This window comes from Pagrus major, chromosome 4 (genome assembly GCF_040436345.1).
Source record: "Pagrus major chromosome 4, Pma_NU_1.0".
Classification (NCBI taxonomy): domain Eukaryota; kingdom Metazoa; phylum Chordata; class Actinopteri; order Spariformes; family Sparidae; genus Pagrus; species Pagrus major.
Genome location: NC_133218.1, coordinates 35371022 through 35395224, shown reverse-complemented (window position 1 = coordinate 35395224; position 24203 = coordinate 35371022). Strand labels below are relative to the sequence as shown.

The following is a 24203-nucleotide window of genomic DNA, read 5'->3' as shown; positions in this document are numbered from 1 at the left end:
TCAGAATCTACAGCACCGGTCCTGGAACAAGAAGAGTTGACGATTTCTGCTCCCTCAGTGAGATGCGAATCGTCTCAGAGCATGAAGTCTAAGGTCTCCGACCCCTCCGTGAGTCAAGCAGTGGCTACCATCCTTGACAAATGGTCCAGTGAGACACCGGAAACCAAAGAAGACGCTGACTCCGCTTCCAGGCTTTCCAGCCCCTCTGTCCCTGCTCAAGATGCAGCGTCTGACATTGTCAGCATCATAAGTCGTGACCTACATTATTTTGGAGATGATGAATGCAGTAGCTCCGACGGATCTCATTTCAATACGGGGCTTATACTCGATAATGTGAAAGACTTTGTAGCCTCACGGGCAGCACCTTCTGAGGACATCGGCAATGACAAGCAAAAAGAGCGCAAATGCAGATTTTTCAAGTTTGTCAAGAGATTATTTGAGAAAATGAAGTCAGAGCTGAAAACATCAATTCAGAAAGAAGAACCTGACTTCATTGTGCCTCTCAGCCGGGATTCAGGGTCCTCTCAGCCTGTGATCAAAAAAGAGGATGCTGAAGATTTTGATCTACCCGGAGCTGTTCCAGAGTCTCCAAGGCCCGACTCTGCGGCTTGCAGTCAGACCGGGACGACGGTATCAATGAGTCTGAAATATAAGATGCCCTCTTCACTGGATTTTGAGGCGATCAACGATATTGTTGAGTCCTTGTTCAAAATGTTAAGCCTGCCAAAAGAACTTGCAGCTGGCACCAACAAAACAGACGACAGAGTCATCAACATGATCAGGCAGTTTTCAAAGGACTTGAGTGATAAACTGTACGATCACTTCAATGCTACCAGCACATATCAATTTCCCTCAGCACCAAAGGGAAGATGTCTCTCTGACAGCGTCATCTCCAATGTCAGGAGGAAGGTGGACGCCACTCAGTGCAGCTTTTCTCCTGAAGTAATGTACGCCATTACAGAGGATGCAGTGCGAAAGTTCCTACAGCAGTTGCTGTTTTGGGTGGAGGAGGAGGAATCATATCAGACGAGTCACAGTGAGAAAGTGTCCAGTGCACTAGGCGACATCGAAGACGTAATCACAAAATTGGTGACCCAACCAGAAGAGTCCCCTGAAGTCACCGACTGGCAGACTACAACACCCTGTTGTTCAACTCCGGTCGAACCTTTCGATGATGCTGAACCGTCTCCACCTATCTGCTGCGATGATGATAGTGACGACGTGAAACAGATTAACCATGTTGATAGTCTGACTTTCGATGATGCTGAACCGTCTCCACCTATCTGCTGCGATGATGATAGTGACGACATGAAACAGATTAACCATGTTGATAGTCTGACTTTGAGGAAAAACAAAGTCATTGCGACTTCAGAAGTCAAACCTGACGAAGCTTCTTCTGAGAGTACACCGGTGTCTTCTGTCTGTTCTTCAGAGCCTCAAAACAGCAAGGGGTCAAGCTCTAAAAAGTCAGACTGGGAACTCTCAGACGAGTCAACTGACGTCTCATCTTGGATATCAGAGAATACAACTAACGACATCATCACAGCCCTCCTCCTGAGGCTCACCATAAATGTCCCTCAGAAATCCGGGCAGTCCTCTCAGACAGAAGACATGGACGCCATCGTTCAGCGTCTCTCAGAAATGGTGCGGGATAACATCCGCATCGATTACTCTGCTGTCAAAAAAACTAGAAAGAACATGAAAAAGATCAACAAAGCGGTGATTAAGGACCTTAAAAAGGAGTTTGGCTCTACTGAACAGCTACTGGAGGTTGCAATGGCATCAAACAGTTCATCTTTTGATGAAGCTGTTTTGAAGTGTCTGAAAATCCATCTGGATGCCCTCCACAGACCAAAACTGTCTGCAGTTGCCAGCTTCTTTTCCAGGGTGGGAAAAGCTCTAGCCAAACCCTTTTGGTGGTGCACCATTGACAGCGTCTCGACCACTGACAGCATCTCGTCCTATCACACCAGCCCTGTGAGTTCAAACTACTTTAGAGGATGTTTGATGTGTGGTCATTAAATCCCTGGGTTAGTTTGGGTTTTCTCCGAGTCGCTTCGGTTTCCCCGACATTACAATAGATCTTAAAAAAAGAAAAATGCTAACCAGGCCAGTCAGGTGGTGCATCACCGAGAGCAGTGGAGACTAAATTACCATCTCCACCTTTTTCCATCACCGCTCGCATTTTTGAACATCATTCAACGATCTTTGCTGTGTGGAGTTATTTGAATCCCTGGGTTAGTTTGGGTTTTCTCCGAGTCGCTTCGGTTTCCCCGACATTACAATATATCTTAAAAAAAAGAAGCTAACCAGGCCAGTCAGGTGGTGCATCACCGAGAGCAGTGGAGACTTAATAACCATCTCCACCTTTTTCCATCACCGCTCGCATTTTTGAACATCATTCAATGATCTTTGCTGTGTGGAGTTATTTGAATCCCTGGGTTAGTTTGGGTTTTCTCCGAGTTGCTTCGGTTTTCCCGACATTACAATATATCTTGAAAAAAAAAGAAGCTAACCAGGCCAGTCAGTTGTTCCATCACAGACAGCAGCAAAGACTTAATTACCATCTGCACCTTTTCCACCGCCTCTGGTGTCTTTTAAGATCTTTTAAGATCTTGAGGCATCCAGCATTCATCTTGAAGGAAACAACAGGTTCACAAACCATCACACCTTCCCTCTCATCTGACTTGTAGAAGGTCAGATGAGATGGAGGCTAGCGGTGGTCAAGAAATACAGAACAAGACAATTAAAATCAAATATAACAATAATGAAAAAATAAGAATAATAAAAAAAATCTCAATCAAAAATGAAAGTGAACTTTGGTAATTGTGTAAAAAAATTAATACTGAAGCTGATTTAAGAGAAAATATTGCATGTGTGCCTCAAGAGTCTCATTCTCAGCACAGTCCAACTGAGTGAGTGATGATTGTGAAGGTGCAGAATAATATGAATTCAGCCAAACATTAAACCTCTACTGAACTCTGCTAATCCGTATGCTCATCAATAAAAACACACAAAGAAATTGTTATTAGTGATGACATCTTTTACATTTATGGCATTATTGTTTAGAGATCCTTGCAATTGTTTGTACTATTTAAATATGTGTATTATTTTGTCTTCCCTTGTCTCCATATTTGTAGTCCATACATGCCATAAGAGTAGTTATGGCCAATCAATATCAGTGGGCTCTAAATATCTACACCAAAATGAGATCAATAAAAGAAATCTCTAATAAATAATTCACTATACTTTATAGGACAAAAGGTTGTTATATGCTAAAAAAGGTCAAAATAAGGAGGCCATATGTCTGTGTGCAACACTAATCAGCCCACTCGCTGGAACAAAACAATTATGCTTAAAATTTTACCGGAATCTGCAGAGAAATAAGAAAATTATATCTGCATGCTTGGGGTCTTCACCAAGATTTAAATCGTGTCCAGAATATGTCCTGAAAATGTCTTTCATGCATATTTGACCAGATATGGTATATGCCAACAACACGATGAATATGCAGAGGAAATGGTCTGTAGAGAATCCAGAGTAATGACATGAACTGAATATGGACTGTATTTGTTTGTGCAATGACACTTACAGATATGCCACAGATGTAGGGTAGATCAGAAAGGTACGGAAGCCCTGAGGGGCAAGTGAGAATTTTTTTTTCTGGTGCTCCATTTTCCAAGTTCGAAAAAAATTTCACTCGACTGGACACATGAAGAAAATTTCACTCGTTTGGAGACATGAAAAAAAAAATCACTCATCTGGACACATGAAGGCAAGTTTATTTGTATAGCACAATTCAGACACAAGGCAACTCAAAGTGCTTTACGGGGGCATAAAAATGACATTAAAAGACATTAAAAATAATTGCATTTAAAGTACATTAAAAAACAAGTAGAAGAAGTAAGTAGAAGAACATCAAGAAACAAAACATTAAAACAAGTTAAGAAATAGGAAAGTAAGCTAAAATAGAATAGGTTTAAAAGAGACAAGAACAGAAAATAAAAGTCACAGTGCAGTTCAAAGCCTTAACATTAATTCAGTGAAAAGCAGTGGCAAACAGAAAGGTCTTCAGCCTTGATTTAAAAGAGGTGAGAGTTGGAGCAGACCTGCAGTTTTCTGGGAGTTTGTTCCAGATATGTGGCGCATAAGAACTGAATGCTGCTTCTCCATGTTTAGTTTTGACTCAAGGGACTGAAAGCAGACCTGCACCTGACTGGACACATGAAAAAAAAATCACTCGACCGGACACATGAAAAATAAAAAAATCACTTGACCGGACACATGAAAAAAAAATCACTCGACTAGACACATGAAAAAAAAATCACTCGACTAGACACATGAAAAAAAAATCACTCGACTAGACACATGAAAAAAAAATCACTCGACTGGACACATGAAAAAAAAAAAATCACTCGACTGGACACATGAAAAAAAAATCACTCGACTGGACACATGAAAAAAAAAAAATCACTCGACTGGACACATGAAAAAAAAAAAATCACTCGACTGGACACATGAAAAAAAAAAAATCACTCGACTGGACACATGAAAAAAAAATCACTCGACTGGACACATGAAAAAAAAAAAATCACTCGACTGGACACATGAAAAAAAAATCACTCGACCGGACACATGAAAAATAAAAAAAAATCACTCGACTGGACACATGAAAAATAAAAAAAATCACTCGACTGGACACATGAAAAAAAAAAAATCACTCGACTGGACACATGAAAAAAAAATCACTCGACCGGACACATGAAAAATAAAAAAAAATCACTCGACTGGACACATGAAAAATAAAAAAATCACTCGACTGGACACATGAAAAATAAAAAAAAATCACTCGACCGGACACATGAAAAACAAAAAAATCACTCGACCGGACACATGAAAAATAAAAAAATCACTCGACTGGACACATGAAAAATAAAAAAAAATTACTCGACTGGACACATGAAAAAAAAATCACTCGACTGGACACATGAAAAATAAAAAAATCACTCGACTGGACACATGAAAAACAAAAAAAATCACTCGACTGGACACATGAAAAAAAAAAAATCACTCGACTGGACACATGAAAAATAAAAAAATCACTCGACCGGACACATGAAAAAAAAATCACTCGACTGGACACATGAAAAAAAAAAAATCACTCGACTGGACACATGAAAAATAAAAAAATCACTCGACCGGACACATGAAAAAAAAAAAAATCACTCGACCGGACACATGAAAAATAAAAAAATCACTCGACTGGACACATGAAAAAAAAATCACTCGACCGGACACATGAAAAAAAAAAAAAAATCACTCGACTGGACACATGAAAAATAAAAAAAAATCACTCGACTGGACACATGAAAAAAAAAAAAAATCACTCGACTGGACACATGAAAAAAAAATCACTCGACTGGACACATGAAAGGTCAGCATGTCAGTGTTTGGTTTGTCTGTTCTGGGCTACTGTAGAAACATGGCGGTACAACATGACAGACTCAGTGGAGGAGGTACATGTAGATTTAAAGGCTCATTCTAAAGTAACAAAAACAAAGACTAACAGCAACATTACCAGAAACTGATAACTAACGAGGATGAGCATGATTATTTATCAACTTAAATCAAATTCAATATTAGATTAATCAGCAACAATCAGCAGCATGGCAGCCTGGCAGTGATGCCAATTAAACACACAACTGATTCCTTCAAAGGAGGCTTCACGACAGATGTTCCCGCCGTCTGTATTCTGTCCTCGCTGCATGGACATTTTATTGTTTTAAATACAAAAGATGGGCTTTCTTTTTAAGTAGTTGATATATATAATCAGGTTTATAAAAGTTGACCATGTCAGAGATTCAGTTTTCGAGTCAGCAGTGTGTAACTGTAGTTGATTGTGGGACTGTTTGGTAGGCTGTTTTATTCAACTCCTCAACTGAAGTTAAGCCTTCAGGTGTGAACTCTCATGCATGAAAGACTCATCCAGCAGTGGACTCAACTTCAGTGTCATTCCCAGGTTGTCAAATACCAAAGCTTTGGGTTTGTGGAGCTTTCAGTGTATTCCTACTACATGTTCACTGCCCTCCTGGTCATTGGAGTTGCTAAAGCTTGAGGCTTTCGGTGTACTGGAGTTCGTAAAAAATCTGGTAGAATGAGCGAGATGTTAATATCCTTTTTTGGTTTAGCCTTAATGCAGTGGAACAGGGAGTTTTTGTGCTCGTAGCTGAAGTGTAAACCGTGAGATGAACCGTGTTACTCAGAATGCCAGCAGATAGATGGTGCACAGAACACACACTGCAACAGTGTCTCCACAGTGAGCATAGGTTTAAATTCAAAAGACATATAGTGCCCCCTGGTGGCCAATACCTGCAAGTGTGTATATTACATTTACGTCATCACCTCTTTTCCTTTGTGGTTACACAAGGTACCCAGTGAAGTTTTTATTAATAACCTTTTATACGAGGGAAATAACTATTCTGAATGTGCCAACATGATGACGAGCCTGACTCTTGATTTTTATTGTGGATGAAGAGAAACAAACGTACCAGAATCCATCACTTCTAAATTTCAAGTGTTCAAAGAGTGATTCTTATGTACTTTTAGCTTTTCTGAAATTGAACAACTTAGTGGACATTAGTGGTGTTGCAGCAAATACATCCTGGAAGTCACACTTCTTCTGATAACATACACCTTGATTAAATGTTTCTTTATCTTAAAGAGGTCCAATAACTGATTTGTTCGAAACCGTCTTACAATACTGAAAGAATACTCTGCTGCACACAGTTGCAAATTTAAAAAGTTTTAATTTCATTTCACAGCATTTTTTTATGAATCCATTTTTACAAAGAGAAAATATAAGAATAAGAATTATTTTAAAAAAGTAAATTTCTTTTTCCATGAGGCACAGAAATTAACACTTCATGTATTAAGGTGGAGTTTGTCCCTTCAAGTGCCTGCTAACGCTGAGCACAATTTTAAAAACATTATGATAGTAAAGCTTAATAATAATCTTGATTGTTGTGATACGTGAGATATGAGTGTAAGAGAAATGACTTCGCTCTAGCTGAAGAAGATTCTTTGTTGTTTATCTGCAGTAATTATTGAAGTTGCAGCGTACAGCTCAGACTTTGCTGCGAGACGTCACTCAGACAACGGGGCTGAAGGGTTTTGCGGGGTCCGCCATGAAAGCCTCGATCTCCTCCACGGTGCGAGGGACGCAGGTCAGCAGCTCTATACCGTCTGCCGTCACTGCAATGTCGTCTTCAATGCGAACCTGAACACGGCAAAGACACAGTCGGTCAAACAGGAAACATTCAAACTCAGTCAATGCAAAAATTTAGACACGCATAAGAATTCACATGATGATCGTGAGCTCCACCAGTCACTAAAAATCCTCAACTCATGTGGCAGAAGTAATCCTGAAGAAAAATGTTAAGTGTGAAGGTGCCACAGCTCTAACAGGAATGTTCAACTTCTCTTGTCGTCATATGAATCATCATTATTATCATGTGATTTAGGATAACTCATCAACTTAATAACTGAGACAGAAAGTCCAACAGGGAAAGATACATGAGCTGTTCAACAGTGACTCCTGCGGAAGACAAATCCACTGTTTTGCCATTTTATGCACTGAGGTGTTATCCTAATTGGTCAAAGCGTACCTGTGATCATTCATGTTACCTTCAGTTCAGAAAGGTTTTAATGAATACCTTTAAAACAGTCTGTTAGGGTTAGGGTTAGGGCTACGACCTGCCTTGAGGCTTTATAAAAATGTCATGATTTCCTAGCCTGTCTGAATGTTATACTGTACTACATTGCAGTCTTTACATGACTTGATAGCAGTAGTACTCCCCAAGACCTGTAAACACACTTTAATGTGTGTAATTGGTGGAGTTACCCTTCTAAGTCACATTTCTTATACCTTTTAGAATCACAGTTCTACGTTGGCCCTTTTGCAAAACATTAAAGTATAACAGTGTTGTCATTCTGTGGACCGAGCATCAAGGACGTGTTACCCTGCCAGCTCTCTGCTGAGCTAATTTCAGCATCATTGGCTTTGTGGCATTCGTCCTGTAGACAACAAATTCAGTTCGACGACTCCTTTGGTGAATCCAATCCAATAAAAACAACCAAATATATAACTTCGCAGGCAGACTGACCCCTCCAAAGCCGCGGAAGCGAGCCAGCTCTTGGTTATTGATGAAGCAGCTCTGGGCGGAGTTGGCCAGGGCCTGGTCCAGCAGGTGGTTGATGAAATAAATGCCGGGCTCCACGGTGAGGACCATCCTCTCCTGCACCAGGCGGCCCATCCGAAGACTCCTCAGTCCAGGCTCGTCAATACGGTCCGTCCCCTGGACAAGAGTAAAGTTTGTTTGAACTACAGCTTTACACTTACAAAAACATAACTACACATTGCAGTGTGTGTGTGCAGACACAGTGCAGACATAGCTACAGGAGACCACCATTAAATTAGATTTTCTGCATTTCTCAAGTGTTAAATATTCTTTGTGAATCAGTTCTTCAAACAGCAAAATATCGATGGCATCTGTGCGGTTTGTCATGTATCCACAGACTGAGTGAGCTCTGCATTTATATTCATGGAGTCCTGCTCTACAGTGCACTTCCCATACTGACACCTTCTGCTGCTGAACACTCAGCAGTTCCACTGCAGCTTCAGTGGGTTAACAGTCTTCTATATTTAGTCATCAGAAGTGCATAACTGTACAAAATCCTGAAACCATCTGTGTTCAGAGTTCAGACAACATTTCAGCTTCTCCTCTCTCCTGCCCTCAGCCTGAACTTGTTCCTGCAGCTTGGCCTCTTTTTGTTCTGCTCTCACTTCTGCTCTGAGGTTCTCTCTATAATGGATGACACATCAATATTGGAGGACCACAACTGCGTTTGCTTCCTCTACTGTCTGGAGTCCTGACTGTCTGCTTGGCTGTGATTTGGCCAATCTCAGAATGCAAGACCTCCGTTTTCACCTCAGGGTATCCTCCCACATCGTGCACGTCGATGCCCAGCAGGTGTCCAAGGCCGTGAGGCATGAAGACGGAGCCCAGGTGGACCTTCAACATGTCGTCCACGCAACCTTTCAGGATGCCGATCTTCACCAGCTCCTCCAGGTGAACCTGGTCAGCCAGGCGGTGCATGTCGGTCCACTTCACACCTTCAACACAAGCAGCATGGTTTATAAAGGACAGGCAGATTATATTTATTTATTTATGTATGTATACTGATATGCAAGTTGCAGTATGTCAGAATTGGCCAACTGTTGAAGTCGTACTTAAAACGAATATGGGTCGGTATATCATGAGAGTATCAGCTAACTACTGCTAACTACAGCATCATCACAGTAGTCAATAGTTAAACCGACTAAAAAAAATGATAACCTGGTCTGATGGCAGCCATGACTGCTCTGGAGGACTTGAGGACCGCCTCATAGATGGCCTTCTGGTCTGGAGTGAACTTGCCATTGGCTGGGAAGGAGCAGGTGATGTCTGAGGAGTAGCAGTAGTACTCTCCACCCATGTCAAACAGACTGCAGGGGACAACACATCAGAACTAGTTCAGTCAAACTCATTCCCACAGTGCGTTGTGTTTGTATCCAAAGTGTTTTTTGAGCCAAATGTTAAAAAAAACTACTGAAGGCTACTCACCACATGTCTCCATCCATAATTGTCTTGTCATTGGGAGCCCCAGCATGGCCGTAGTGCAGAATGGAGGAGTTGTTGCCACTATCATTAAACAATAACAATATGTGAATTTAAAATCATGGAAAAACACATTTTAATGAACATTTCAGTACAGCATCAAGAGGATTCCAGTCTTTACACATTTTATCAATGTCCTTTAACCTTTAAGCTTAGAAAATCCAGACACAGTGCATCTTTCAAGAATCACTGTGATGATCAGGTCATCATTTTATCAAGCCGTTAATTAGAACAGAAAAACAGCTTGTATCCACCGACCACTCATCCCCAGGAAGTATTCATTACACATGGCCTTTAATACAAAAGGCCGAAGGCATGATTAGCAAAAATGTCTGAAAATTCTTCACTCATAATGACGTTGCTAGCTGACAGTAACCATGCAACAAAGAGGGAATTTGATGTTGTGCTGTCCAGTGAGATAGTCGGGATTCTGCAGAGTCCAACTTACTCTGCGTCCTGCACACTATTGTCCTTTTAGCAAAGCTCTTCTTAACAAGCAAAAACAGCTTTTTATGGTGTGTGATCTGAAGATGTGGACTGGTAACTTCTTCATTCATAGCAATAATCGTATTATACCAGCAATGTAATGAATCAATTATATAGGTTATTACTGAGGCTATAAGTATGCTTCTCCAGGCTGCTCACAGGTGAACAAATGTACTTGTCACTCATGTTTGTTTTTGTCTCTGTTTGAAATCCGCCTCCAGACAGGAATTGAATCGACCGATCAGCTCGCTTGATGCAGCTTGGAACAAGACATAGTCGAGATTTGGGAGGTGTGTGTCTTTGGACGAGCATAATTTCAGTGTCGGTCTGAAATGAATTGGGCAAAGATTCGCTGAATAAAGCCTTACGTTCCACAGATACAGGTGTACGAGGTGTGACGCATCCCTCCTTTATTGTAGCAGTAGTGCTGGAAGAGGCTGCAAAGATAACAAAAAAAAAAAGGAAGAAAAGGGAAACAAAAAATTTTCAGAGAGATCACAGAAAATACTAATTAGCAGTTGACTTTTCGCTGCCCTCTTCCTGACTCTGTGCTTTTTAAGAATTAATTTAGCACTCATTTAATCATCACACAGACAAGCACATCAAACACTTGTTTGGATCTTGACAGCCTCACAACTCTGAGATGACAAACCCACATTTCCTGATTATTCTTGCTAAGCAAAAGGCAAACGAGCAAGACTGGCAGCTTATCTGACGCAAAATTATTAAAAAACAAGGCAAATAATCTCACTAAAATACACACACATCAACAAAACATTCTTCAATTATCACTCAAGGTTTTATCATCATGAGACTATTTGAAAGTCAAATGGTCTGCTTTAATCCCTTCACACAATGTAGATGTAACCATAGATAAAAGAGTAGACAGACATTTTATTTTTATGTCTTGTCACCAAACATGGACATGCACCACTCACCTCTCCATTTCATATTCCTTCTGCCCAGGCTTCACATGCTTCATGACCTACAGAGAAAATGTGAGATTATGTGATGAACAGACTTAAAAACTACTGGATAAAACTGTGACTGACTCTTTTGAAATGGATCTCAATGTTCACCCTATGCACAGAGCACCAAACCCTATTAATCGTTTCTGTATGTACCTGATTGCATAATGGCTCTCTGCATGTTTTGCCTGTAAGTTTCTTTTTTTTTTTTAATACTTCCATGTAGTACAAAGTATGCATTAAAGTTTAAAAGTCTTGCTGATATGGGACAACATTGTCTGTATAGCCATGGGGAAGGTTATACCTGAAAATCTATCAAATATAGTAGCTTTGTGGACACATGGGGAAGACCATACCTCGTTTAATGAGTCTAATAAATAATAATAATGGGAAGGAAAAACAATATTGAATTGTTAGGGTAAGTGATTTCAGAAGAATTTAGGGACACCACGGTAGCTCAGCTGGTAGAGCGCGTGCCCCATGTACATGTCTCAAGCTTTCCTATCAAATAATAAAGCCATAAGAAGGCCCAAAAAACTAAAAAAAAAAAAAGTTTATTCATGGCGATAAAGCCAAATCCTGTGCAGAAGTTAAATATTGCTTTAATGTTACAGCTTATTGGTCAAAGGCTATCTCTGTTAACTGCTGCCCTCAAAGCTACTGGATGAAGTTAAAATCAATGGCATTTAAACAGTTTATAGGCTGAAAGGGTGCTGACATCTTAAATCCTTTGGGGGAGTTTTAAACTCAATAAGCTGCTTGACACTTTGATACTTTGGGGTGTTTAGTTTTGTGCCCTGAACTTTAATTTACTTTTTATTGTGTAAAAGTTTAAAATATACCATTTTGGGTGCGCTTGCAGATGCTCTGAAGGATCTTACCATTTTGTGGGCGTCACTGGAAATCCTGTTGGTGTAGCGCAGGACCTCCAGCTCCATATCAGTCTTAGTCAGACGGCTGCAGACACACAAAGAAACAAGAGGTGAGAGACCAGCTCTCTTATCACACTGGCAGTTTATCGATGCACAGTGTGATGAAGGTACAGCCAAACAGTAAAGACAATTCAAACAACCCTCCCTTTAAGCTAAAAGAATTAAGTTTTTATACTGAGGGCTGACATTTGAGACGAACTGATATAGAGAACAACCAGATGGTCCTGCCTTATTCCCATTAACTTTGTATATACACATCAGGCCTGATGTGTCTTGAATTATCAGTGGGAAACTCATAACTGACTGATGAAAATGTTCAAACAATACAATGGAATACAATCTTTGATTTAAATCCAACACCATATGAGAATTCGCCTGCTGATCTTCATTTGTGACAGGGAAGCGATAGCTGCACCTTACATGGTTAAATGGTCTGAAGTAGTAATGATTTTCACAATAATAGAAACAAATCACAAAGCACTGATAACCAATAGTAACAAGAAAGAGGGAGAAACAGCCCATTAAAAGAGAGCCATGCGAGCTCTGCAGAGTAGCGGGGGCAGAGAGGTACAATCAAGTCTTTCTCCACAGGAGGTGTGCCTGCAAAACATTCCTCCTTATTTCAGAAAATGTCAATTCATCTGGGAGGCTGCAAACTCTAATGCCAAGGACAACTGAGCGAGCACGAAGTCCATTACATCTGCACGGACTGACTTCAGATTCTTAAAGGGAAAAAAACAAGCCAAAGAAAAACTCCTGTGTCTGACTGCAGACACAATTACCTGACTGGGCAGATGCAATTGACAAGGTTTGGGAGCTAAAAGTAGCAGAATAACTGAATACACTTTTTAGGGAGAGGTTTACAATACAGTCTTTTCTCATTGTGCACTGGCTTTTATGAATAATATTATAAAAACATAATTTAATTACTTACCATTCCACAATGACTGGGTGCAAAAGAGTGTTGTTCACTTGGAAGCTGATTAAAAACAAAGAAAGAGCAACATTGTTATTATAAATAAAGCTCTGAATAAGAAATGTCTCTCTCTTCCCTCTTCCCGGGGTTCTGTTTGTTCTCGTCACGTCCGCTTTCCCATGTTGTCAAAAATCCAGACATTCACAATTATGATGTCACCATACTTGACCAATGAGCTTTCTGCTACTGTTCCACAAGCCAATCAGTCCCTGTTTGCCATTATTTAAATACCATTGCAATTCTGTCATCCTGTCTTTTAGACGTGCTACTGTACAATGCATCACCTCCCCCCAATCACCACCGTGACCTCTGGGATGTCTAGGGAAATTCAAGTGTGTTTCTGCTGGCTTTACTCCACCATCAGCAGCAGCTACACTCCGGGGAGATCCTGACTTATTTCCTATCTTTATATGGGCCTTTGTTATGAAGATGCTTCACATCAATGGAGCCTAACTGCCAACATTTTTTCCCTCATTTGCCAACCTCAATTTATACTGTTATACAGTTTTATTGAAATGCAAATGGTTATATTAGCTTTGAATTTAAAGTCTATGAGACTTGTTTTTCAAAGCAGTGAGGGTCACAGTGTAGAACTAGATAAAACGGTGTAATGTATGCGGTTCAAAAAAGAACAAAGACTAGCTTAGGACAACAGTAACATTGCCATTAATTGATAACTAACAAGGAAAAGTACGATCGTTTGTTTAATTAAATTATATTTAGAATTAGGTTCATCAGCAACAATCAGTATGCATGACAGGTTGCTGCATCCTTGGTTAGAAAAGAAAAAAGAAAAACCCGACAACAATAAACTCCACAGACAACGTATAATTATGTTAATGCAAAGTAACGGCAATTAAACATACCGACTAATTCCTTCAAAGGAGGCTTCACGGCAGGTGCTCCCGCTATCTGTATTCTGTCCACGCTGCATGGAAGAAAAACAAACACAAGTAAAGAGAAATGACATCACCAAAAAGTGCATTCAAATGTCAATACAGCTCATTCGATTCTGACAGCTGTCAAATTAGTAAAAAAGGAGTTTATATTTATTTGCAATGGCAGGTATTTTGTGTCAATGTTAACAGTGTGAGCTGGCAGCGAACATCAGGCAAGGTGTGGTGGAGTGAGGCAAACCCACTGGACCTTTGAAAGACAACCATCCTTACAGCTGGTTTAGTAAAATACTTCATCACACCTGAAGAATTGGATCTGTGATCAGTCATCTGATATTACGTTAACCTGTATACATAACTAGCTGTTATCAGGAAGGAATGATTGATGCACTGCTCTAACTCAACGCTACAATACAGAGTAGCCATCAGCATACCAGTGTCAGGAGAGTAGCTGGTTTCAGGTTGGACAGGACATCGGCGATCTGCAGGGAAACAGAGAGGCAGTAATTAGAGGACTGAGACAGACAGCGGAGCGGCAGAGACAACAGGCACCAGTTTTCTTCTGCTCTCAGGCTGCAGAATAAAGGTCACTCTGGCAGACGCTGTTGTGGCTACGTGGCCTCTGTGGTACTCAGCAGCACACTGAATGACGAACCCAAGCGACTTTATTACTCCTCTGCCAACAGCCTAAATGTCAGACAACAGATCCCTGACTCAGTGTTCACAGACGATGTGGTGACATTTGAGCAATCTTATTATTAACCACTAAAAATTACCACTAAAATTAATTTCTTAATATATAAAAAAGCCCTCCCTAAGAACACAGATCCAAATCAATTTGCTGCTTCATTTTGGGACATTGGAATAATTACTATCATGCTACAAAGTTTTAAATGCCAGTCTGAAGATGTCTTTATCTAACAATGATTCCAATGATTAGCAGCAACAATAACTTCAACCTGTAAAAAAAGAGGCTGCCTCAAGAATTTAATCAGTTACAAATCTGTTTTTGTTCATTTTATGATGAAATATTTGAGACATTTGAGTCATTTTATGCAAGATTAAGATTTCTGCATGTGCCAAGTAAAGCCAAATAAAAGAAGTTTGCAGAGCAATGATGATTTTTCTGAAATAAAACAGAACTTGAAAAATCAGTGGACAGCAGGTTTTTTTTAATTAAATGGCTGACTTGCAGCTGTACAAGATGGGTCTGAGAATGCAAACTTGTTGCACATCCCTAAAATATCAGCATAGATCCACAAATATGGATCTCAACAAAACTCTGCCAACAATAACTCATGAAGGTTAACACCAGCCAGACACTTACAAAAGGATGGAAAAACACCTCATTCACATTTTTCTCCACAAACTGCTGCGTTCAACAATTTAAAGATGAACCACTTGCATGTTAAGCAGGGCAATGCTGATAAAAGTGTGTGTGCACAACATCTTCCATGTGTGAGCGTTTCAAAATTAGAAATCTGCTCAAATATTCATGACCTGGTTCTGATAAAAAGACTATTTTAGGTGCTTCCGTAGGCAACATTGCCGAGTGAATGCTGATCACCTGCAACTACTTTCTTTGTCTGGCAGTATCAGCAATTATTATTTGATTTTATATTACACTGCATTACTGAGCTGCTGTGGCTTCATGGAAGAACTGGCTGTTACTTGTGATAGTGATAATTTGAAACTAAACCTGCGACTAATTAGGAAATCTAACACCTCAGGCAGGTGTGCAGATGTAAAAAAAAAAAACCTGAGACGTCATCAGCAGGATGAGTCATCGCAAGGTCACAGTGTATAATAAAGAAAGAGCATACAACTGAGAGTGATCATTTAAGAGTCCATCTTTTAGACATTAGTTGGTCATTAAATTCTGTCGTGTTATAGTCAGATTATATTATCATGATTTGTCAACCTCCACACCTCCAAAATAGCTCTGGAGCCGTCAACCCTCCAACATGGCTCCCATGGGAACCTGCAGTCACCACTTACACACTGTTTTCCCAAACTCTCAAAATAGGCAATTACAGAAAGCCTGAGCAGAATGTATATTTAGACTAGGCTGTTAAAATGACGAGAATGAAGCTGCAGCTTACAAATTTAAAATAGACTTCAAAATAAAAGTCCCCCGGGGAATGTTGGTGGTAATCTCTGTCAGAGGTATATACACACACAAATCCACAATCCAGCTACTGTCCACATTCTCTCAGACGATAAGCATCGATGTCATGGATGCCCCCAGAGTTTTCACACCCTCTCACGCAAGTGTGTGCACATGCCCAAAACATCCAATCACATGCAAACTCAACCTAATTGTTAATGTACATTTTAATCCCTTTGAATAAAACAGTTTGGCGAGTATGTATGGCAGAAAATAATTACATCTTACTTGACATGTTGAGTGGATGTAAATTATGCAGGTCTATGTTTGTAATGAAAATGTATGCACTGACACCTTCTAGTGCCGGAGATCCAAGAACAAACTCAAACCAGATATTGGTCCTACTACCTGGTGCCACACATCTTTGCCAGAAGGTTGAAATAAAAGACTGATGACTTTCACCTTTAAAAATAGTCTGTGGAAGCACTGGTGTCCTTTGCTTTGACTTCATAGCTCAGTGACTGAACATCAAGGTTCAGTTACTGCACAGAAAAAAGGTCACACACACACACACACACACACACACACACACACACACACACACACGCACACACGCACACACGCACACACACACACGCACAGAGTAAAGACCAGCAGCCACACAGGCAGACTTACGTCACAGGCATAGTGCACCTCATCAACAGCATACTTCGCCTTGAAGTGCTCTTTGGGGAAGATCCTGCCAAAACATGCAAAACACACAACAGGTTAAAAAAAAAAAAAAGTCCAGTCAACAAACAAAAAGACTGTCCCTTTGATTCCACCGGGCACGTCTCTGTTATCTGGCATGTGTGCAACACTGTTTTGTTCTGACGTCCCAGCTGCTCCATATCCTGCTGGGAGTGTATCCGAGGCGGAGTGTCATGCCTGCCTGATATTTGAGTTGCTCAGATTGTGTTTATTTCATTATTTTGTCCTTGATTTTAGTGCCTCTACTGTGGTTGAGTCGGCTACATAGTTAAACTGTTTCATATTTGTGTGTTTTAAGTGTGTTTATTGTTAATATTTCCAACTTTGTTGTGCTGTAGATCTATGCGGGGTGTTTTTTTGGGAAAATCGACCAGATGCACTCTGCCGTTCTGCTGTCCGACTTCTTGTCGGGCTCGAACTGCTCTGTGCAGCTTGAAACGGCTGCGGTCCACTTCTGTCAGACTTGGCTCGTATTAATCGCGGAGCAGAGCTTCTGGGACGCTGCTGAAACGTACCGTGGCGCAGCAGGTGGAAACACAAGCATTGTCTAGAACGGCTGCGATCGGCTCCAGTGGCTGTAACGTGGCGGAGACGGGCCCGTTGGAATCTGAGTGTTAGCATTTGAAGTCATCAACTTCTGAAAACAATAACTGAGTACTCAGTTGTATTCTCAAAGTTTTATTTTTGTCCATTTTTAAGGAGGATAAATAATTTCTGAAACAAGCAATAAATAAATAATTTTAAAAAAACAATAAATACAACTCATTTGCTTTTCTTTTACATGTGTAGTGTGTGAACTGGAAATAGGAGGCTTTGTTATCAGTCTAATCAAAATATGCCTGAGGTGGTTTGAGTGATGACTAAACTAAAGTTTAAAATGGTTCCCGTTTGGCTTTTACAATACATAACCTAAATACAAACACTCATATAAAACATATTTATGCTGGGTGTTAAAGATCCAACTGTGTAGCACATGACTCTGTCAACCTTTTCTTCAAGTTAGAGCCCACAGCTATGGGCCAGCTGGTGGTGACTGCTGGCCATGTACACAGCTCTTTGAAGATTAGTGTGACTCACTCTCCCATCCAAGTAGCATAGCTTTCAGGCAGTTTGGGAACAAAAAGGAAGGATTTCCCAGAGTCCACATCAATGGCTCCATAACAGTCAGGCTCGGTTACTCCAAAAGCCCAGTGGAAGAAAGACTCCTGCAGAATAGAAGGAATCAGCCAAAGCATTAGTGAGGGAGATTATGATAGTCAGCTAGAAGAGAAAGTCAGCCAAGTCTGCTCTATTATAGAAGACAGAATAAGGTGTTGTCCTTGATTAGGCCAGTTAGGCCAAGAGAGGTGAATAAAGAGCTCGACAACAAATAAAACTTTTAATGTACCCATTGATTTTTATAACAAATCACAACCTTAAGAAGGAGTGTTGGACAATCTTTGATCATAGAAGTGATTTATCTGCAGGATGGCTGACCTACATAATTTTGACAGAGACAGGAGGTTAACAAATGAAACTCAGAGCTGGACTTGACTTTAGGAGAAGCTGGAGGTTTTTGTGGGTGCTGTCGGGATCAGGCATCTGAGAGCACCTGAGCATCTAAGCAACACAGGACATGAGTCAACTGCAGACTACCTACCTGCCTGAATAGGAGATCTGTGTCCGTGCAGTACCTCTGCTTCTGCTCTCCACCCTGCAGCACGACCACTGACTGCGGCACCACTCCGTCTTTGGCTTTCAGCCCTGTGCATAGTCGTCGACGGTTCTCTGCAAACAGGGCAGCAGACACCCTGAGGGTCTCATTACCCAGCCAGTAGATGGATCTTAGAAAGGACAGGGAGACAGAGGTTAGGTGGCGTAGTAGTTGGAGAGACTGAAACTCAGCTAGGGGTTGATCACGCATACACAATTTACTTGTCAGGTGAATCGCAGAGATTACAGTATCGGATGTTCTCTTACTCATCTTTCCAAACTTCACATATAACTTCACTGACAAACCGATCAGCTTTACCTGAACATACCAATAGCGTGATGTAGCCAACTAGAGTGCTATGCCCATTTCACAAATTACTTCATGTGGCTCTTCCTTGAGCAACATTTTGTAAATAATGCACCGTGACTTATGGCTACAACACGGGGAGCTTGTGCCAAAAGAAATACTGTGTCTAAATGGTGCAGATGGAGAAATTAATTGGGTATTTCATGTCCAACTATATTGCATTTTAGGTTGTCGATGATTATTGCGATTAAAAGCATTGTGATATTACATTTTGGCTAGATCGCTCACGCCTCCCCTAAACTGAAGGACTCTGGGTCTGGATTAAGATTGCCCTGTCACAACGAATACAACCCTAAAATGACTTTAACTATCCTCACTCTCCCTTCCATCATCAGTTATTCTCCATTTTTTCCCCACTGCTTATTCTCAAAAGTACAGTATAACAGCTGCAGTGTGAAGAAACTTCACTTAATGTCTTTTGACTCACTGAGCTGAAGATGTTATGGTTCACTCGCAGGCACACACACACACAGCAAGGAGAGGGGACCCATTATGTTTTAAGCTCTGTCGGGAGGTAATCCTCAGGATTTGGTCAGTACATTTCAGCATGAAGAGGTGGGCGAACCCACTGCCTTCAGAATGAGCTAACACAGAGATATAGACAGATAGACATGCTTTTAAGTGATGGTTTTGGTTCTGAACTTGATCTCTGGCCCTAGCTTTGTGGATAAGATAACAAACATATCCAGTGTACCAAAGGTTAATCCATAATCTCATAGTATTTTATGGCTCAGCGATTTCTGTACCATTCACTGCTGGCTGAGTATCCAGGTGTAAATGTGTATCTATGAGGACGGATCATCCCAGGTGAGGTGGGGAATGACGGTATTGAAGAAGGCAGACACAATCATGTAATATAACAGTTAAAATTCCCTGCTGGCAATAGCCCAAGAACAAAAAACACCTTGTAAATGTATTAAACTATGTTAATTTTTAAAAGGAAAGAGTTTCTGGGGTTGCACTGTATTACATAATGTCACAAGGCGTGCCTCATGTTTGCTCCATTCTCTGGCAGAGATCACCTTATTACTGCTGATCGCTGACAACTTTATGATTACCACAGCAGATTTGAGTAGGCTTTTATCTCAGGATCACAAGAAGTCGGCCTTGGCTGTGTCGTGATCACAAGAAAAATGAAGCTTGCCCTTTTGAGATGACTAGATAATTATTTCACACAACGTAATTGCTGTATGATCTTCTGCATGTCAGCCCATTAACCTCTGGATTATTTGTTCTAGTTCAATGCTGCACTTCTTAAACATAAAGCAACTGTATCTCTAACAAATGCACTAATGGGTATAAAAGAACTGTGGTGAAGAGAAAGCGAGTGATTTTACTACTGTCAGATGCACATCAAAAGTAAAGAAATAATGCAAGGATGGCGGTGCAGTTTTTGGCAATGTATTCATAAATTCACTAGTAGTTTAGCCCAAGTCAGGGGTTAGGATACCCCCAAGGCTGTCAAAAATCACTGAAAGAGTAAGAAACATAGGGGGAGATGGAGCTCTCTTTTGTCACAATGCAGGTAACTTTAAACAATGTGTCATAAAAAGACAGACTCCAGGCACAGATGACAGACTGTCAGGAGGACTGACACACTGACAGTTAAACATGAGCAGCTTCACTGTGATGACAGGTAGATGTATACTGTAACAAGATAGTTTGACACCTATCTGTTTTACTGCAAAAAATAAAGTTTCTAGCTTTAGAAACACGTCCAATGCTGCTAGATGGAAGTTATCTTCAATGTATTTTAATCTCACTGGAGGCGAGTGAGGAATTTAGCTGCAAATACTTGCAAATGCAGTGACACAAAATCATTCCTCCAAATTATTTTCTTCGGTTTTTGATTCATCTTGCGTAATACTGGATACTTTCATGTCTTCAGGCCTTTAAGAACACTTGAAGTTAAACACTCACAAGGGTCACAAGTAGAGATTGCTTCACTTTAAGGGGCTCCAAGCCAAAAAAAAAAAAAGGTTGGGAACTAAGTCAAAATATTTCTGAGCAGTAAGCTAACAGCTACAGTTGGGTAAGCTAGCACCAGAGTTTTAGCTGTTTTTTTAAAAAACCGAAGCTTTATTTCCTGAATTTCTTATTTCTTAAAATGCCTGTTGTGAAACTGTGTTCCTTAATATTTTTTTTTTATTTAACAGATGAGGATATGTGCAACACATCTCTTCAAATATCAATCGTGTAGGAAGTTCAGTTACTTCTCAGGAAGCTAAACTTGAAGACATTTTGTTGGTAGTTAACAGATTAACGATAACTTACACATTAATAATCAGACGAGTTTAGAGAAATACCGTCTTTATGTAGCGGTGGACTCAAAGTGAAAGCTAACACGACTGTATTTATGACATGACTGATAATAACATACATGTAATAGTACTTTTTTTAAAGCGCTGTCAGAAAAATCAGGAGCGACAACTCACTGTGGTGCGGCGGCCATGTTGACGTGCTGGTCCAGACTGTCACGTGCCGGCTGGAGTCACGTGAGTTCTGTGCGGCTCTGATCAGCTGACGTAGCAGTGTGCTGCGTTCACGAGTTCAAGGAAACCGCATCGTCTTCGCCGGTGAAGTTGCATCGAGAGCCTTTTATGGTGTTCTTCATTTTTCTTTTCTTCTCCAAACTGGGCTGTCGTTAACAAAGTGCTGAAGTCAGGGAGATGAAAAAGACCGTGACACGAATCAAAATCACCTAAGTAGAAGAAAGAGGGGCGAAACAATGCAGGCACCATGAGCTGCTAGTGAAAACACCCGGGAAAATCCTTCACCCCCTAAATGCCACATCATTGCCAGTACTGTGGTTGCCAAATACAATACAGTACAAGAGAGCAGCAAGTACATACAGTTATCTGATTGAAGTATTCAAAAGGTAAATTTATCATCATTTATATTTAAAAAAAACAAAATACTGTTTAAAGTCCTCGTGTCCTGCTACTTTTTAAATTGTTTTTAAATGTATTTATATATATTTCTTATATATATTGACTTCACCGATGTCACTGATGCCCTGTAGTTGGGTACCACTGATGATATTACGTATACACTTCAAGGTTTTTGCCATGTTATTACATTTTTGGCTACAATCATAGCTAGAAAGTATTACCCACTGAGGGCTACAATGACTAAACATGTAAACAGAGCCAGCCCAAGGCTTTATGGGGCCCTAAGCAGAATTCATTTTGGGCCCCCCCACCCCCAAACTATTAACTATATATTTTCCAAGCTCCATCATTGGTCCACTCTACATATAACACAACAATAATCATGGCTTACTGGTCAGCTGGAAAATATGAAAATAAACCAGCAGACAATGCATCTACTGTAAACAAGTTAACCATTTTAATATGAAATGTGCAGAAGTGCAGGACAGTCAACAACAAAGAAATTGTTTTGTACATAAAAATGATAAATGTTAAGTGTATAGTGTATATAGTGTAATATGTAAAATGCAAATGTAAAATAGTAATTATATTCAACAATATGAAATAAATTAAATAGAAACTTAAATAATGACAGAAAATGAACTGGGTGAAATGGAGATTGATTGACATGATTTAACCAGTAGTATGGACTTCAGTTCGTTAAAAAAATAACAAAATATGTTGTTTTTCTTTTGTATGATTACCACTGATATAACATATCACACACACTAAAAATATATATATATTTATCAACCTGTCATGTGTGACATTTCAAGAGCTGCAGGTGCCGTGGCCCCAAACAACTGCTTAGTTGGCTTGTTGCTTGGGCCGGCCCTGCATTATTATTTAAATGTAGCTAATACAATATAAATGGACTATAATACAAAGTGTTAGAGCTACACATGCAGACACCATCCAGCTCTCAGCTCTGTTTGTTTCATTATCATCAAGCTACATCTGCAGTTATACATTATATATATACATATATATATTTTTTTAATTGAAAAGAGGAATAGCACGATTAAGACACCTGACCTTGTCGTCACACAGGCGATCTGCTTTCAGTTCTTCTTTTCTCTTTTTTTTTTTTTTGTCATGTGCTGAGGAAGCTAAATTTTGCATGGTCATGAATACAAATAAGCCCCCACTAAGAGAATTAGGACATGTTGTATAATCTACAGGGAGCGCACAATGTGTTTATTTTTTCACATGCATACGTGGTGAGAATCAAGTGTATAATAATTATTTATTAATATATATTTTTTAATGGGTCTTAGCTAGTGACGGCTGTGTTTATCATACAGTGCACCAGATTTCATTGTTTACAAGTTAGAAGTGGACTAAATAATGTGTCATGTTCAACGTATCAATCGTCCAAGGGTTAAGAAGCACCACCTAAACACATAAGACAGCTCACACTCTCCTCTGATTCGCTTCCGCAGTGGTGCTTTTACAGTGGAAACAGTAGGGGGAGATGGAGCTCTCTTCTGTCACAATGCAGGTAGAGGTCGAGAAATAATTAATTATTATCATGAGTGACTGCAGAAACATGATGCAGGTAACTCTAAACAATGTGTCATAAAAGACAGCATCCAGACACAGATGACAGACTGTCAGAAGGACTGGCACACTGACAGTGAAACATGAGCAGCTTCACTGTGATGACAGGTAGATGTATATAGTAACAAGATATTTTGACACCTATCTATTTTACTACAAAAATAAAGTTTTTTTTAGCTTTAGAAACACATCTAATGCTGCTAGATGGAAGTTATCTTTAATGTATTTTAATCTCACTGGAGGCAAGTGAGGAATTTAGCTGCAAATACTTGCAAATGCAGTTTGTCCTTGTCTAAACTCATGCAAAGTGTTCAGTCATTATGTGGACTTCATATTTTGCAAAAAAAACCCGAACTAATAGTGAATTCTTATTTTAGATTTCTAGATATTATTAAAAAGGCTCCTGACCTTTCCGACACCCTCTCTGCCAGTGTGGGCTCAGCTAAATGAGGCCGTTGCTCTCTCTAAGTTGTGTCTAATTTAAACCAGAGGCAGTTTTCCCTCATTATTTTCATGTGAATGCAACGGACACTTTTGAAAAGAGCAAAGTACAATCCAATTATAGGCATCCTCGTATTTCTTGCAAAATACAATAAACTTACAGAAAAGTCGGATTAGTTCATAGACAATCAATGGCTTGATTCACACTCCACAAGAATAAATCCTAATGTGACTCACATGTAGTTGTTCTTCCTCAGTGGCCCCTCTGGCACAGAGGAAGTGTCTTCTGCTGGAAGTACAAAGGAGGACCCTGGGACGCCAGGCGTCAAGCCACCACTGTCACTGTAGACTGAGTGCCAGTTCCCCTGCATCCTAAATTTTT

At 40.1% G+C, this 24203-nt stretch overlaps 1 protein-coding gene across 1 annotated transcript; it reads right to left on the bottom strand.

Moving 5' to 3' along the window:
- Positions 1–6786: 6786 nt before the first annotated feature.
- On the bottom strand, positions 6787–21591 carry pepd (peptidase D). Its single transcript, XM_073464851.1, has 15 exons — positions 21326–21591; positions 18471–18654; positions 17909–18036; positions 16757–16820; positions 14409–14456; positions 13945–14006; positions 13037–13081; positions 12052–12127; positions 11141–11187; positions 10571–10639; positions 9663–9740; positions 9396–9544; positions 8988–9172; positions 8163–8354; positions 6787–7276 (listed from the first exon to the last, which is right to left on the bottom strand). The coding sequence occupies exons 1-15, from the start codon at positions 21340–21342 to the stop codon at positions 7148–7150; spliced, it is 1473 nt and encodes a 490-aa protein (XP_073320952.1). The 5' UTR covers positions 21343–21591; the 3' UTR covers positions 6787–7147.
- Positions 21592–24203: the final 2612 nt, after the last annotated feature.